This window comes from Vigna unguiculata, chromosome 10 (assembly GCF_037176805.1).
Source record: "Vigna unguiculata cultivar grain cowpea cultivar isolate G323 ecotype 2 chromosome 10, ASM3717680v1, whole genome shotgun sequence".
NCBI classification, from domain to species: Eukaryota; Viridiplantae; Streptophyta; class Magnoliopsida; order Fabales; family Fabaceae; genus Vigna; species Vigna unguiculata.
Window position 1 is genome coordinate 1648929 of NC_140801.1, and position 17536 is coordinate 1666464.

The 17536-nt window shown below is 26.1% G+C and overlaps 2 protein-coding genes and 1 non-coding gene across 3 annotated transcripts; all 3 read right to left on the bottom strand.

Moving 5' to 3' along the window:
- Positions 1-4833: 4833 nt before the first annotated feature.
- Positions 4834-4921, bottom strand: LOC146881989 (small nucleolar RNA SNORD96 family). Its single transcript, XR_014985667.1, has one exon. It is a non-coding gene; the product is annotated as a small nucleolar RNA SNORD96 family (small nucleolar RNA).
- A 939-nt stretch (positions 4922-5860) lies between these two features.
- Positions 5861-9668, bottom strand: LOC114165736 (uncharacterized protein At1g28695-like). The gene is made up of 3 exons (XM_028050310.2): positions 9501-9668; positions 8468-8863; positions 5861-6461 (listed from the first exon to the last, which is right to left on the bottom strand). The coding sequence occupies exons 1-3, from the start codon at positions 9648-9650 to the stop codon at positions 5937-5939; spliced, it is 1071 nt and encodes a 356-aa protein (XP_027906111.2). The 5' UTR covers positions 9651-9668; the 3' UTR covers positions 5861-5936.
- A 2458-nt stretch (positions 9669-12126) lies between these two features.
- LOC114167341 (uncharacterized protein At1g28695-like) lies at positions 12127-17375 on the bottom strand. The gene is made up of 3 exons (XM_028052403.2): positions 17202-17375; positions 16485-16880; positions 12127-12699 (listed from the first exon to the last, which is right to left on the bottom strand). Exons 1-3 carry the CDS (start codon positions 17349-17351, stop codon positions 12193-12195), a joined length of 1053 nt encoding a protein of 350 aa, XP_027908204.1. The 5' UTR covers positions 17352-17375; the 3' UTR covers positions 12127-12192.
- Positions 17376-17536: the final 161 nt, after the last annotated feature.

Sequence of the window (17536 nt, forward strand, 5' to 3'; positions counted from 1 at the left end):
TTTAAAATTTATACATCAAATCACTATACTTAAATATTAAAATATTTTACTTTTTATAAGTGTAAACGCTTTCAAGTATAAAAAATTACAAGTTTAAAAACGTCAAAAATAAAATAATTTGAGTATTTATGTGAGATGATTTAATGTATAAATTCTAAAAAAAATATTTTAACCTATATAGATAAATTACAATTAAGCTTATTTACTAATTTATTCTCAAATAGGGAATGACATAATTGAATCGTTTGAAAGTATAAAAGGACTAAATTGAATAAAAAATGTAACTAGATGACTAAATTGAAAACAACCAGTACCACTACCACGTGACACCACGAATGTAACGTTTCATGTGACATGACTGTAAATTGACACGTGACAATTTCTATACATTTTAAAAAATATATAAAAATTTAAAAATGAAATTAAAAAAATAAAATAAAATTGAAAATTATGTGACTTAACATATGGCATCTACGAATACGATGTTGATGTCAACTTAACGAAAAAGAATAAATTGAACCTTTTAAAAGAATTCGAAGGCTAAATTGAACCAAGAAATAATAAGGAATCAGAATGAACCAAACCAAAAAATTAAATGACTAAATCATTAATTATACTATAATTTTATTTACCAATTAATACGTAAGAAATTTCCTTTGTTCTCATAATCTGGTTATTAATCTATCTCTATACTAGTTTACATAGGTGTTATCGTTCCTGTGTGTACGAATTTTATATATATATATATATATATATATATAATATTATCTTATATTATATATTAGTAGGTAATAATATTATAATATTAGTAAGTTAATATAAAAAGTAAATACATTAATTAAAAAAAGTGAAATAAATGAAGAAAGAATAATCATTAATGAATAAAATAAATTGATAAAATAATTTTATAAAAAACATGTAAAAATAACCATTAGTATTTAAAAAATAAATAAATACTTATATCGTAAAGAATAAATTTAGAATAAGTAATATTGTAAACATAAAAGAGGGATATATATATATATATATATATATATATATAGTTATAAATATATTATATGATTTAGAGATAACCAATAAAACAAAGATAAATTATTTTAATTATAGGTTGAGTTTTAATCCATATTATTAATTTTTTTTTATGAAATTATTTCATTTTTTAAAAGTATTAAAATATATATGATGATTATAATAAGTCTCAATTCAATTTTCAGAGGAAAAACTCGATATTAAAATACCTATTGAGAATCATTTTAAAATATTAAATCAAAAGTGTTAATCAGTATTAAAAAATAGGTTTAATATTACTGTTGATCCCAATATTTATTGAAATTATTCAATATAGTTATTTAAAAAAAATTAAATTTATGTAGTGCTTATATTTGTCAAAAAATAGTTAATTTGGTCCTGTACCTTAAATTAATGTTGACACATTCAATATGTACCAACTTGCCACATGACATTTATATTTCCACATCTTTTAGAAGGTGATAACATGAGAGCATAAATGACATAATTGTTTAACATGATTTACTTATCCAAAGTGATACCAATCTTCATTACCATGTGTCATTTACATTGTTATGTTGTCACTCTCTATAAAAGTGTCAATATTAATTTATTTTAATGGATCACATTGATTTTTATTTTTAACAAAGGACTACATTACATTGAGAAAAAAAATTGTAAGGATCACATTAAATAATTCTAACAAATATAGAAATCAAAATGTAGTATTAAACTTTAAAAAAATATTAATTTAATTGTAATTAATGTCATTTCCTTTGAACTTTAATCAATAAACACTTCAAATAAATGTACAAATTTTTTAAAATTTTGTTTAGGAAATATATTCCACATTTAAATATAAAAAATAATATTCAATAGCTAAAAAAACAACAAAATTAGAGTCTTGTGACATAATCCTTAAAATTAGTAAACTAATTACTTATATGGTGAATTGATGGCATGAAAATTTAGGTATTTTTACTTTCTTAAATATTATAAAGTAATTTTATTTATGTGTCTTTTTTTTATATATATCACTACTAAAAAAATTCATATTTCCTGTCAATTTTGTTTTGATTTTTTTTTATGAAATACTTATAAATTTTGTTATAAAAAAATTACAGGAAATTGCTGCCAATTTTTTTGCAAAATATTTAGAATAAACCATTTTTCGCAACAAATTTTGTAGGAAATACTTGCGAATTTTATAATTTTGTAAGAAATAATTATTTACGAAGGAATTACCTACCAATTAAAATTATAAGAAAAAATAACAGAAAAAAGTCTTTTCTTACAAAATTTTTTAACAAATTTGTAAAAAATTCTCATATAATATGAGATTTTTTAGTAGTGTATACGAAATGTTTCAACTCTTTTCAAAAACAAAAACAATAATTATTCAATCTCAACAGTACAAGAATGCTAGTATTTAGCCACCATGTTACAACATCCGTTTTGAAAAGGAAACTAGTTGCATCAGTTAGAATTTTGGAAATCAATATGTTTTTTTTTTCTTTTCGATTGATCTATTTGGGTATTGTATTGTGGTCATCATTGGTGAGCTTGAAAACCCCAGAAACCCTAGACAATAATATTGCTTTTGTACAATGGAGTTAGGTATCCGAATAAATATTTACAAACAAAACCAAATGAGATTTATTATGATGCACGAATACGATACGTGTATCGGATACGACACGTATCTGACACGCTAATACATTAATTTTAAAAATAATAGAATATGATATGTTATATAAGCATATTGAAAAGTGTATAATATTTTTCAAAAACATGATAAATAAATTAATGTTATCACCTGCATCCAAATTAAAATCATAATTAAGTATTAAAGTTGTCAACACAAAAGATTATACATTATTGTCATTATAAAAATTTATTACTTTATATATTAGATATTTTATTGACAAGTATCACTAAAGTATCCTAGAATATCATATACGAATATGTCTCGAACACGCGATCTAAATTGAAGTCACTACAAAAATAATTATTTTTAGTTGGGGTTAATTTTGGCGTTTCCAGGGGTTTTAACCCCCACTAATGGCTTTACCAGGGGTTTTTTTTTCCCCTGAAAAAACAAGCGTAGCTAAGTGATTACTAGGAGTTTTTAGCAACCTCTGAAACTAGTGCACATTACCGGCGGTTTTCAAAACCCCCATTACTGCTTGGGGTTTTCAAAACCCTCTCTACTGCCTGGAGTTTTCAAAACCTCCACTACTGCTTGGAGTTTTCAAAACCCCCGCTGTTGCCCAGGATTTTCAAAACACCACTACTGTTGAGATTTAGAACCCGTGACTATTTCAAATCCAGTTACTGAATCATTATATTTTTCATTAAGCAACCAAATACACAAAAAAACTAAACTTAAGACATTTAATAAAAAATTCAAACTAGAAAATGCAAAAAGGTTAAAAATATTCCACTGCAAAAGTTCGAAAACCATTTTCCATTTAATCTAAAAAATTCCATTTTCCAATGCAAAAGTTATAAAAACCATTTTCCACTACAAACTAGAAAAGGTTAATCAAATTATTTCATGGTCGAGAAAAGGAACCAGATATAAGACATTAATGGAAAAAACTCAACCATTGCTTGATGCATTTGGAGCAGAGTAAAAAACTTTTGCATTACATATTGATTACATAACTTTGGAGCACTGGGGCTCTTGGCCTTGCAGTATATATCACTTTACATTTTAAAATCTCAATCTAAAACTCCAAATTTTATTCACATAATCATTATCATGACGGAGTTAAAGAAGACCATAGGGCATGCAAACATCACTTATTTCGTTCAACTAGTTAGGATAATAGAGTCTGTAAATACAAAGATTCCTAGCTTCCATAGTAAATTCCATACCTTGACACGATCTGCATTTGACAGTGGCTTTGAGAGCGCGTCTTTTCCCAAAATTTGAGCAACGAGTCAATTACAGGGAGTGGTTCAGTAAACACCATTGATGACATGTGTGAGACAAAGAAGCATAAAAATCGAAAGAAAAAAAAGTAGCATTTTAGTAGACAAATTATTGTGAGTAATGATGGTATTAAAAAATCTCAGCTTGATAAAGGAAAATTAAAAAAACAAAACGATGATATATATAGCAGAACTCTCACCAATATTAAGGGATAATACTCATCTCATCATTGAGAAGCAAGTTATTAAAATTATATATTTTTGTAGTGTATGGTGCATGAACTCCAAAAACAAAATCAAAACAATGAGAAAGATATGTTTCTTCGGTTCCCTCAATTGCATGTTTCTTTTTGTTAGGTGAAGTGGAACTTTATCTTTCAAACTTATTCATATCAACATTTTAAGAATACAAGGAAATCAACCTATAAAAGTAAAAAGTGCCTTTTTTATAGGGGAGGGACACGTCAAGAACCACCTAATTTAAATTGGGCCAGGAATTTCCAAACTTTTGCATTAGCAATACAATATTTTTAGTTCCAAAATCTATAGCCTAATATTTCATCTGCACCCTCTACCCTCTCTAAATAACATAAAAGCATTTAAAAAGAAAATAAATGAAATAAAATTAAGAATAAGGAAATTAAATGTTGGAGCTGCAACAGTGAATGTTAGGATGCACTTGTGCCAGCCATGGCTGAGCCAATTACACTGCTAAGATGTTGCTTCTTTGCCCCCATTGCTTCGCTCCCACCCTTCCCTTGGTACATGCAGCCTCACAACAACAATTTCCAAATTAAATAACCAAAATTTCAACTTCCTCAATCGCTGGATCAGAAACCATTTCCATAGTACCAAAATCAAGAAAAAAATACAAATAAAAACAACAAATGGCCTCAGAATTGCAGAATAACAACAAGGCTTTATGAGCAATTCAGTCCCAAAGAAGGTGTTTGGTAACTGATTTCGTCATCGGCTACATTTTGGTTAACACAGGTAATGAAAATATTTAAGAATAGAGAGACAGAGAAAGAAAGAGGCGGCATCAAAATGAAACTATTATTAAGATTCTTCACAACCAAGCTGCAACACAGTACTACGAATACACGAACCTGCAATGCACATACGAAAATTCGTTCAACTTGTAATCGGACAATGCAAAACAGATTTGGATGAAAGAGGAAAAGTGAGAAATTAACATGAAAGTGAAAATAAAAATCAAAGTCATTACCAATTTGATGTTCACGAACTACAAACACACAAACTACACAAACCAACAACGTACGAACCAGAGCCACTTAACATGCAATCACATAACACAAAACAGATTTTGGATGAATGAGGAAAAATGAGAAATTAACAAGAAAGTGGAAACAAAATCGAAAACCATTACCAATTTCAATTGACCGATGAAGATTAAAAAAGAGAATTGGAAGCAAACGAAATTACAAACTACGATGAGCAAGGGATTGAGAAATTGGAAGCCAGCGAAAGCTTTCGCTGAGATTAAGAGTGGGCAAATGAAAACTTTTTAACTGTGAGACTGAGAAATTGAGAAATGAAGTAGAGAGTACAGACTGTTAGGACAGGAACAAGAGACGAGAGTCTACTCTATGAATAGAAAGGTGGAATTGTGAAAATTTTTGACAAAAATAAAATTTTTCGACGGTTCATTCAGAAAACCCCAACCACTTATTGGGGGTTTAAGAAATCTCTGCGACGCGCATGAATTACTTGAGGTTTTTCTAACCTCCCCTAATAAACCCCTATTAAAATTTATAATTTTTGTAGTGAGTATCGATACTTTCAAGTAAATTTATAATAAAAATGTAATAATGTACTTAAATGTATTTGTATTTGCACGGGCAAGATTATTACAACACATGAAGACAAAGATTTTGTCTCTTAAAATTTATTGATTTTTTTCATAATCATAGTACAAAATACAACAACTTGTATAAATTAAAACAAACATTCAACTATATATATGATACCTAATTACCCTTTACTTTTAGAGAATTTCCCCAAGATTGGGTACACCAAGTGTGAGTGCTCCACTTAGTAGTTTGAGAAGAGTTATTAGGTTGAAACTTCTTAAACCTCTTCCAATCACTGAGCAAAACCTTCAAGTCTCGTTCCTTTGCAGTGATGCTTCTGCAACATGCTGCATGGAAAGTGATGACTGCCCTAATATCTTTGCTATCTTGGCAAAAGGAACTAAAATAAAGGGTATCCAAAAACCTAACCCTAAGTCCTAACTGCTTGATTATGCCACCCTTAATTAGGTCACTCAGAACATCTTGTTCCTTCTTCCCTGTGGAATTGTCCTTTTGTGCATACCATTTTTCGTACAGGGAAATCGTCTTCTTGTTTGATCTCACAAAGTAAAACCCTGTGTTGATTGGACTGCTCTGTAACCATGGATCTCCAAGGTATCCATCTAAACTTATCTGAAGATCTTCTGTCTCGTTCTTCCCCAACATTGTAAATGGGTCTCTTAACCACACTACATCTGTGTCCTGTACAAAACATGTTGCATGGGAATTAGAAGATAAAAAAAAAAAATTAAGTTTGATATGTCTTAAGAAATTAATTTTAATTTTAATTTGTTCTTACAAAACTGAGTTATAAAATGAGATTTATACTCATATTACATGAAAATTAGGAAAAAAAAAGAAACTGAAAGTTAATTGACATATTTTTTTTATATTTAAGTATGGAAGAAAAATAAAATGGTTGAAGTTCAATTATATACTTTTGTACTTAACATAAGATCATACTAAAAAAAATTATGATGTATTTTAAAATATAATGTTAAATTGAATCATCAAACGTTTTAACTTAATTCGTAAGGTGCACTTTTACAACCCTAGTCACGTGAGCATATTTTGAAAAAGCAATTAAAATTGCTTTATCTTCGTTGACGTTCAAAATGACCTAATTTGAGTGTGGACCACAAATTTTCTTATATATATATATATATATATATGTATATATATATATATATATATGTATATATATATTTGTCTTTTCTAAATGCGAAAAAACGTTTGTAATAGCTATATGCACTTTGCACGTAAGTGAATAGTGGAATGGTTATTAATTATGAATATGATATCAATCTACACCTAATAACGTGGTTATTAATTATTGATACCAATTTTTACACTCAGATTTTAATATAAATAAAAGTTAGTTTGCCACCAACATATAATAAAAATTTAGGTATGTTATTTTATTTCTTATACATATATGGATATATATTCGTTATATGATATGATGTTTCGTTAAACATTTACTTAATCTATAACCAATCTAGTGTATTAAATATAAAAATTTTAAACTATATATGAATATATATCATCCTTGTCTTTTTAACTCTTAATTAACCAAATTAGATACATTGGTATATTGTTATTACTACAACTATAATTATTAACTCTAGTAATATTAGTGTTCAAACTTGAAAGTACATAACAAAGTCAAAGGTTTAATGAGAACAATAAAATCGTTTTCGGCACCATTAATGAGAATGTTATTAATTGCTCCAAATTTCAAACAAAGAAAAAAACAAAGGAAATAATTGGGAGATATTAGTATACTTTAATTAGGCGCACAATTAAACCTTACATTACTTTATTAAAATGGTAATAATTTATTTAATGAAAAAATTAATATTAAACTTTCCTTTTGACATTTCACTTGTATACATTAACTACTTACATCCAACTTCACAATAAATATTCCTTTACATCAAGGTAAGGTTAGGTCATTTTAGTATATTCCAAAAAGACTAAATTAAACACATTTTGACTTCACCTTTGTAATGTAAAATGGAAAGAAAATGAAGAAGGGGGAATGTTTCAAATTTTAATTAAAGAAAAATAGAAAATAACGAAAAAAATGATTTTTAAAATGCACCCTTATATATATATATATATATATATATATATATATATATATATATATATATATATATATATATATATATAATTACACCAATATAATATTTTCTAAAGATCAATCACACTAATATATAATATATTTACGTTAATTATTAATAGTAAATTTTTCGATCTAATTAATAGACGAGTTATAATTTTATATGCATGCAATTATTTATGTTAATTTTTTTTTCTAAATTGAATAAATAATAATAAATTAATTTAATAATTATGTTTTGATATATTTCGAAAAGTATATATATGCTATAGTTTAATTTTAATGCATATAATTGATTGAGGCATAACATAATTTCACATTAATATAAATATTTTAACATATAATATGTATCACATGAAATTTTAATTTAATAGTAAGTATTGGAAAAACATGATCCAATAGAAATTTTTTAAATGTTATTATATTTGGTAAAAGCTATTTCCTTGTTCATTTGTTGAATATAAAAAAGTACACATTTGTTTGTTGGTTATTATATCAGTTGTTTGCACTGAAATATGAGAAAGAACAATTGATGATAATAATATAAAAAAGATGAAAGAAGAAGAAGAAGAGAATAACTTACTGTGAAAATGAAATTGTAGCCATGTTTGAGAACTTCCAAGAGGAACTGTGTTCTCTTCCACATCATCTTGACGAAATCTTGAGACATGTAAACTTTCTCACCTTTGAAATCAACACCATCTGTTTCCAATCTGAAGCAGTTGAGTTTCAGAAACTGGCATCGATCATAGGCAATTTGATCAACAGCAACTATGAGAATGTGATGAATGAGAGATCTTGTTCCTTCTCCCAGCCAAAAACTGTTGAGAAATATATCAAGCATGGTGGTGTCACTCTCCACATCTTGCTCTGCATAAGCCCTATTCACTACTGCTATTATCACTGTTTTGTTTCCCATTGAAGCTTTCGCCAAAGCACACTCAAGGGTATCTCCACATGCTTCAGTGTTTGACTTGTTCTACAATGTTTGCACAAAGTTCAATTATGATGTCTGTTTTTGATGTTCAGATTGATGCAAACCAGATTAACAACTATCTGGGCAAGTGAAGATATCTGTTTTTGATGTTTGCAAAAAATTCAAACACTTAACTTTATAATGTGAGATGATGACCGATATTCAGATGAATTTTTTATGTTCATATTCATATTAAGAACTAATTGAGGCAATCGATGTTGGAGATAGAGATAATTGAGTGTAAATCTCACTTTACAAATCAGTTTTGTAAGGTTAAGTTAGACTTAAAGTCCACTTCTTAAAATGATCTATATCAAAATTATCTGTAGTCTATCCTGACAAGATTTGTTGTTTGTTGAATCTATCATGTCATCCATTATCTAAGTGTCAAAACTTTCATTAATCTCAAGTTTCACGCTCGATATGTATATGCCTCAGTGTGGTATTGAAAATCTTACATCGACTAGAGATAAGATACATTTTTAATATATAAGTGAATAGAAAACTTATCTTACAAATCGGTTTTTAGGGTTAAATTTAAAGTTTTCACTTCAAAGAAAATATTTTTGATGCATGTATGCATGATTTATTTTGAGGCAAAAGCAGAAAAAAAGAAGAAGGTAAATTTGAATGAACTTACAAGATTCGATTGGTCGAAGAGTGGTTCCTTTTGCCGTAGGATGGCTTGGTTGGAAAAATAGGAGAAGCATTGGTAGATCAACATAAAACCAATGAAGAGAAGTGATACTGTTGCCAAACTCACAAGAGGATTTTCCATCGTTTTTCTCATTTTGTGTCTTTATCTTTGTTCACAAAAACCAGTAATGAGAGTTATACATATATTAACTATTTTTACTATTTATAAGTACATTTTAAAGAAACATAATAATTTACAAGAGGACAAAATTTACCACATCAATAAATTGAAAAAAAAAAAAACTTTAAAAAGTAATTAATGAAACTACAACTATCAGAAAACTCACCATTGAGGCCTAAGAACCTTTATTCTTATTATAAATGGCATTGCCAAACCTATATTGAAGGATACTTTAAGCCTTTAAGCTATTATTAAATTTAAATAGTTTATCTAAATATTCGTTTTACAGTATCCTTTACGTTATCCTTTGAATGCAACTAAATTTACCATATTTGGTTATGTTTGATGAAGAATTAAATCACTCACATTTGTTTTATTAGATCATTTTGGTAAGTAAACATTAATTTTGATATTAAGGAGTAACGTTAAACACCGTATTACTGTTTATGTTTATTTCAAATTCTTTAAATTATCTCCTACACAGTATCAATTAAAAGCAATGAATTTAATTTTTTTTTCAGATTTAATCATTAATTTTGTCAATTTATTAAAATATATTTATTTTTTAATTTTTTTTTTAGTTTTCACCCAGGTGAAAATCTAGTTCATTATAATTTTGTACATTCTTTTTTCAATTTATTAAAATCTATTTTTTATGCCTAAATTTGGGTGAAATTTTGTTTATTATAATCCAGCCATTAATTTTGTCAATTTATTAAAATCTAATTTATTGATACAAATAAATTTCAAAATAATATTTTTAAATTTCACAAAAATTTTACAGCATTTTATCTTGTTCTTGAAGTTTAAAAAAAAAATAATAATAAATCACAATCAAAGCACTCAAAAAATAATATAAAGTACAGTTAATAAAATTTTCATAAAATATATGAAATGTTATTAAAATATACATGTACTAATAAATTATTATAAAGTAATTAATTTTCTTAAATTGCTCAACCAAACAATTATAAAATTCAATATATTTATTATTAGGATCGTGTCCTCTTAATTTTATTTAAAATAAATTATACAAAAATGTAATCTTAATATTAAACAAAAACTAGATGTGTATATTCAACAAATCAACTAAAAACAAATTATACTAAATTTTTTCTTAAAAACAAAACAATTTGCCAACTGCATACCAATGCATTCAACGAATTCAACATTATAACAATCCAAATAATAAAAAATAATTCAAACAATTTACACATATAACACAATTTTAAAAATAAAAAAACAAAAATTGGATGGAGAAGGAAAAAACCAACCTGAGGAACACTTAGCAGATCAATATTGAATGACGCCGGCGAAGTGGGTTGAAAACAACCACCACAAAGAGAGAATTCACACTCTTCCCTCTATGGCACAACAACCGTTTACGGTGTCAATGAAATCGAATCAAAGACAACAACAACGAATAAAATCAAATATGGGAGGAATAACGAAAATTATCGTCTATCTCATATTAGACGACAATTCTACTAAAACACCGTCATCTAATATGTGATAGACGATTGTTCTAGGACACATCTTGGTTGGTGTTTAGTGAGACTTTCCAACTCTTCTCTCCTATGTTCCCGTCCAATCATTTTATATATTTGACATTTAAGAAAGATTTTATAGTTTTATATAAAAGTTTTGATATCCTAAAATATTTGTTGAAGATCCGCTAATGATTGATTCTTGTTCAACGATACCTATATTTACGCTAAATATTTTAAAAAACACATTACTTTAACATAAACCATAATTTTAGGAAGATCATAGCCATTTTTTGTCATTATTTTAGATTTTGGACAATAAATCATTTTATTAGTTTAGAATATATATATATATATATATATATATATATATATATATATATATATATATATATATATATATATATACTTTAAAAAATTTCAAGAATTTTGAAAAAGTAATAAATTTTGTAATTGTGTTGAAATATTGTATTTCCAAATTCTAATCATGAAGGAAAAGTTATATGTTTTCATTTAAACTTTTTATAAAGAAATCAACTTTTCTAATCATTATTTTAAAAATATTAAATTAAAAACAGAGCTAGTTTTGATGAAAAATGTGGAAAAATATGTTAATTAAAAAAGTTATTTTTGATGAAAAGTATGGTAACATGCTCAAAATGATATATGATACTATTTTTAGGATTAATTATTGTACATGAGGTATAGAGTTTTGGGTTATCAAAATGAATCATGAGTAAATTTATATAAAAAAACGATAAAATATCATTTTCAATTAAAAACTTTAAAATATTGGGTTTATGCATTTTTTTTTATTATAAGAAAGATTTTAAATGATGAAGAGGTCTCTTTTTTCATCCTTAACCCTATATAGGTATTCCAATGCATAATCTATACAACATAATCATTTTCCTATTCATTTATAATTCTCTTACCAATAGTGGAAAAAAGAAAAACTCATATAAATATATATTAACCTTTTAAATTAAGAGAAATATGCTCCATACAAAAATTGGGTTTTTTTTTTTCTAGGTCTTCCCCCAAGATTTTTGACACCAATCATGCTTAGTCCATTGAGGAATATTCAGTGTAGAATTAGGTTGCAACCTCTTAAACCTCTTCCAATCACTTAGGGCAACCTTCATATCTGCCACCTTTGCATTGATGCTCCTACAACAGTTGGCATGGACAGTGGTGACTGCCCTAAAATCCTTGCTATCTTGGCAAAATCCACTGAAATAAAGGGTATCCAAAAACCTAACCCTAATTCCCAATTTTTCAATAATACCATTTCTAATTAGGTCAAGAAGCACATCTTGCTCCTTTTTTCCTGTGGAATTATCCTTTTCATCATACCATGTTTCAAACAAGGAGATGGTCTTGTTGCTTGACCTCACAAAGTAAAATCCAGTGTTGATTAGGTTTTCCTTTGACCTAGGATCACCATTGTACATGTCTGTGCTTATTTGAAGGTCTTCTCTTTCATTCTTGCTCAACCTTGTAAATGGGTTTCTTAACCACATTACATCAGTGTCCTGTCAAAAACATGTTACATTATTTGTGTTGTTTGAAGTCTGGTTCTCCCTCCGATATAAACATATATGTTATTTAACGAAGAACATTTTGATTACTAAATTTTGACAACTTTCTCTTACAACATTAGGTGATATCTTCTAAGTGATTTTAGAATATTGAGAATAAGAAAATATAAAGATAGAAAACCACTTATAAAATGACACCTAAGATTGTAAGAGAAAATTGTCAAAATCTAGTAGTCAAAAATCATTTTTCTTTAATGAAACAGTTCAAGAAAAATTCTAAATAATGACCAATTTTAGTAACAAAACATAATTAACATTGTAGTAATCAATTTAGATACAATTTATAAACTAAAAATTATTAGTAACTAAAATAGTTTTTATTATGAATAATTGATCTTTAAATTGATAATTAAAGTTTTTTTTTTTATGAATTAGTTTCTAAATTGGTCACTAATATTAGTTATCAAGATTTTGACTACTAAAGAAATTGATATTTATTTATAATATAAACTATTTTAGTTACTTATTTAGTCACCAATTATAATTTTTTATTTATAATAAAAATTATTTTAATTACTAATAATATTAATTTATAAATTAATATTTAAATCGGTTTAAGTCATTTAATCGCTGGAATTGTAGTGAAGGTAGAAAGTAAGAATTCGAATACCTAATATTATGCGCAAGATGAAAATATGAATTTGAAAGTTAAATTCTATATAAAGTAAACTTTGGAAAACAAGTGCATGCACATGTAAATGCAAAATGGTTTGTTACTCAATTAATTTTTGGTTATTTAATTTTATCCTTTTATTGGGTTTTGTCTTTATGTCAAATTCATTTTTCTGGTTTTCCTGTATGTTAATTAAATATTTATTGTTGGTTGTAACATACTTTAAATTTAAATTAATAAATAGAATTGTAAAAAATATTTAAGTCGAATTTTTAGCAACCTATAGAAATTTTTAAAATGAAATAAAAGTTTTTTATTTAAATTTAGTTTGCACTCCATTTAATTATGCAATTTTCAATGAAAGAATTATGTATGTATTTGTATTTATCTGTGCTCTAATAATTTAGACTACTTTTTTGAGCATGAATTTTGTTTATTTAATATGAAAATGAAATAAACAAGAAAAAGAAGTTTTAGAGAAAAGTTAAGAGCACATTAGAGGGTTGCATTCTATAGAGAAAAGAAAAGAAAAGGAAGGTGAAAAATTGTTTCTAATAAACATTTTTGTCTGTAACTTAATATTTTTCTTAAAAAGGATACATTAATGTTTAAATCATTTGTTTAATTTTATCAAAATTATAAAAGAAAATCGTGGTCCATTTTTAAACAACACCCAAACATGTTTTAATATTATTTATTGATATCATAAACATATTCTTTTAAAAGAAAAAAAAAAGTCATAAACTTCACTATTTTTAACTACAAATATTTTTAATCTGTGTTATTTTCTACCATCAACATCATGTTTCTGTATTTACTTTATTATATTGATGAGGTTCATTTATATGTTCTCAGAATAGAAATTCTAAAAACAAGTTTTTAATGATAGATAGATATTTTGGATGTGTTTCAATAATTAATGGAATTATTATAATTAATTTAAAGGTCAACTTTCAACAAAAACTAACAGTAAAACCTAACAATGTGCACACGTTTACGTAACTAAGTATGACATGTGCAAGAAGGAAACAGCATAAAATTATTAAAAGACATGATTGAATTAGTGGTATAAAAAAATATTTTAAAATTAAGTAATTAAAAAAAAATCCGGTTCATATTATACATCATTTAAAAAAAAACAAATACTATCTTTTTTTTCAATAACTTCTTCAGGTTTATTATAATATAACTGAAGACATAATTTAAAAAAAAAAAAACTGCAATTCATAACTTTTTTTCTCTCATATAGCTTTTTTTCAGTATATCGATTAGATACTAACTTTTTTTTTGAAAGATATAATATGAGATGGATGAAATACTAAATAGTATTATTTTACACTACAAAATTTTTCGTATTACATTATAGTTTTCTTGCAAATTTGTTAAAAAAATTTGCAGGAATTTTTTTCTGCTATTTTTTCTAAGAATCTTAATTGACAGATAATTTCTTCGTGTGTAATTATTTCCTACAAAATTATAAAATTTATAAGTATTTCTTACAAAATTTATTGCGAAAAAGTATTTTATATAAAATATTTTACAGAAAAATTGACAGTAATTTCCTACTATTTCTTTTTTCATAACAAAATTTATAAATATTTTCTAAAAAAAATTCAAAACAAAATTGACAGGAAATATAAATTATTTTAGTAGTTTTAGATATCATCTTCAAAAGGAAAATTTAAACGTAGAAATCAGAAATACATTACCTTTTAATTTGAATATGGCAATTATTCCATTAATTAACCATATATGATTCACTTCTCCTAGTTTGTGATTAAGTTTTTCTACCACTGTATAATAGATAATATGAAATAAATGAATATTTAATATTTTAAAAAAGTTGATGCAATCAATATTTAACAAAGAAAAAGAAAGGATGAGTAAAAAAAAAAACTTTGTCAAAATTAAACATTAACTATTAAAGTTAATTATAAATCATTTTCTTAATTGATTGAATTAATCTTCAAATCTCATTCTAATTGATATATTGTTCAAATTTCAACTCACGTAACTAAGACATGTTACGTGTACCACACAATAAGAAAAGGTGTGACGTTATGAAAAAATAAACAAATCTTGACATTTGAAAAATCAAAAGAACATTATTCAACTTTCTAACTATAACATATGTCTTCCTTTATATTTATATGTTTTGAACTTTTGTTTTGGCATTTCAGTGTCTCTCTCTTCTTCTTCTTTTTTTAAATATGTAAATTATATTTAATTTATAAAGTATTTTTAAATATGTAAATTATATTTTAAATCTTCAAAAGAAAAGCTTTAATTATGATACAAAATTGTTCAAAATTGGATTTATTTTCTCAGAAGGACAAATTTCATTTTATTGGTTGAAAATTTATATAAATAAAGTTTAATTATGTTTTTTTTTTTCCTAAACTTAAATGCAAAACTATAATACATTTGTGTTCCAAATTTTAATACATTTTGATTCTCAAACTCTAAAAATAAACAAATATAATTTCTTTTAACACAATAATATCTACACAATTTATCATATTCCACTCAAATATCATCTGAAACACTATTTAACACACAAAAAAGTTGTTGAATTAAAAGGATTATAATTATCTATTTTTAATTAAGGTCATTGGATTAAGATCACTATATTAATTCATTTATTTCAAAGTTCAGAACTAAAATATATCAAAATTTTAGAAAAAAACAAATTTAAAAACGAGAAAGTAAACACAAATTTAATCCAATAAATAAAAAACATTAAAAGAGAATTTGATCTCATTTTTTACTATCGATTCAATCCTATACACTTAAACAAAACTAGTAAGATTTAATCTTATAAAACTGATCTATAAAATGAATATTAGTGTGGAAACTATGCAATTTGTAAAACTGAGTATAAATTGATCTTATACGTAATTTATTACAAAAAAATTGTCAATTATCTACTGATTATTACATACAGATTATAATCCGTAAGTAATTTGAGATCTATCTACTGATTCACCTACTGATGTTTTTTAAATATTTTACTTACCTACGTTTTTTTTCGTATGTATCTTTTGGGGTTCAGGATATCATTCTCAAATCAGAACAAAAAAGCAAGAAAATGGAATGGATTACATACCGTGAAGACGAAGTTGTAGCCACGTTTGAGAACATCCAAGAGGAACTGTGTTCTTCTCCACATCATCTTGATGAAATCTTGAGACATGTAAACTTTCTCACCTTCAAAATCAACACCATCTGTTTCCAATCTGAAGCAGTTGAGCTTCAGAAACTGGCATCGATCATAGGCAATTTGATCAACAGCAACTAAAAGAATGTGATGAATGAGAGATCTTGTTCCTTCTCCCAGCCAAAAACTGTTGAGAAATATATCAAGCATGGTGGTGTCACTCTCCACATCTTGCTCCACATAAGCCCTATTCACCATAGCTATTATCACTGTTTTGTTTCCCATTGAAGCTTTCGCTAATGCACAGTCTAGGGTATCCCCACATTCTTCAATGTCTGAATTGTTCTGCAGTGCATATGTTTCCACAGAACTAAAGGTAAATCAAAATGAGAATCAAACTCTTTACATATATACATATACACATGTATATATTTAACATGTGAGGATATACATGAAAAAAGACTCAATAAACTCGTTGTCTTAAAATTTTGGATCGAAGATAATATCAGGTTTCTTATATTCAAAGTCTCATGATTCTGGATTTATAACTCGTAATTTGTAATGTGTAGGGACTCACACTTGAAAAGAAGATACTAAAATCTGAAATGAAGCAGTTTTCATAAAATGGAGTAACTTGTATGTAACTTGTATGTAATTTTAACTTACAAAGTTTGATTTCTTGCATAGTGGTTCTTTGTGGATTAGGAATAACTCATTGGAGATGGAGGAGGACCAATGGAACAACAAAATAACCCCAGCAAGAAGCAAACATAGAACAATTGTTAAACTACCAAAAGTTTGTTTAGGGTTATCCATTGTTCTCTCAATCTAATTTTATGTGCCTTTTGTGTAGAGTTCTTAGTATATATATATATATATATATATATATATATATATATATATATATATATATATATATATAATATAATATATTGGTGGTTTTTCTTAGAGAGGGTGGCTTTGGTGGGAGAATAGTCATAGGATATTGTTTTTGTTGAACG

Excerpts from the sequence above, each read along its gene's own strand:
- LOC114165736 (XM_028050310.2), bottom strand. The coding sequence starts at position 9,650 with ATGAGAAAAACGATGGAAAATCCTCTTGTGAGTTTGGCAACAGTATCA. Across the intron at positions 8,864-9,500 it reads TCTTCGACCAATCGAATCTT|AACAAGTCAAACACTGAAGC; the intron begins GTAAGTTCATTC and ends CAAACATTGTAG. Across the intron at positions 6,462-8,467 it reads GCTACAATTTCATTTTCACA|GACACAGATGTAGTGTGGTT; the intron begins GTAAGTTATTCT and ends TGTTTTGTACAG.
- LOC114167341 (XM_028052403.2), bottom strand. The coding sequence starts at position 17,351 with ATGGATAACCCTAAACAAACTTTTGGTAGTTTAACAATTGTTCTATGT. Across the intron at positions 16,881-17,201 it reads TATGCAAGAAATCAAACTTT|AACAATTCAGACATTGAAGA; the intron begins GTAAGTTAAAAT and ends TATGCACTGCAG. Across the intron at positions 12,700-16,484 it reads GCTACAACTTCGTCTTCACG|GACACTGATGTAATGTGGTT; the intron begins GTATGTAATCCA and ends TGTTTTTGACAG.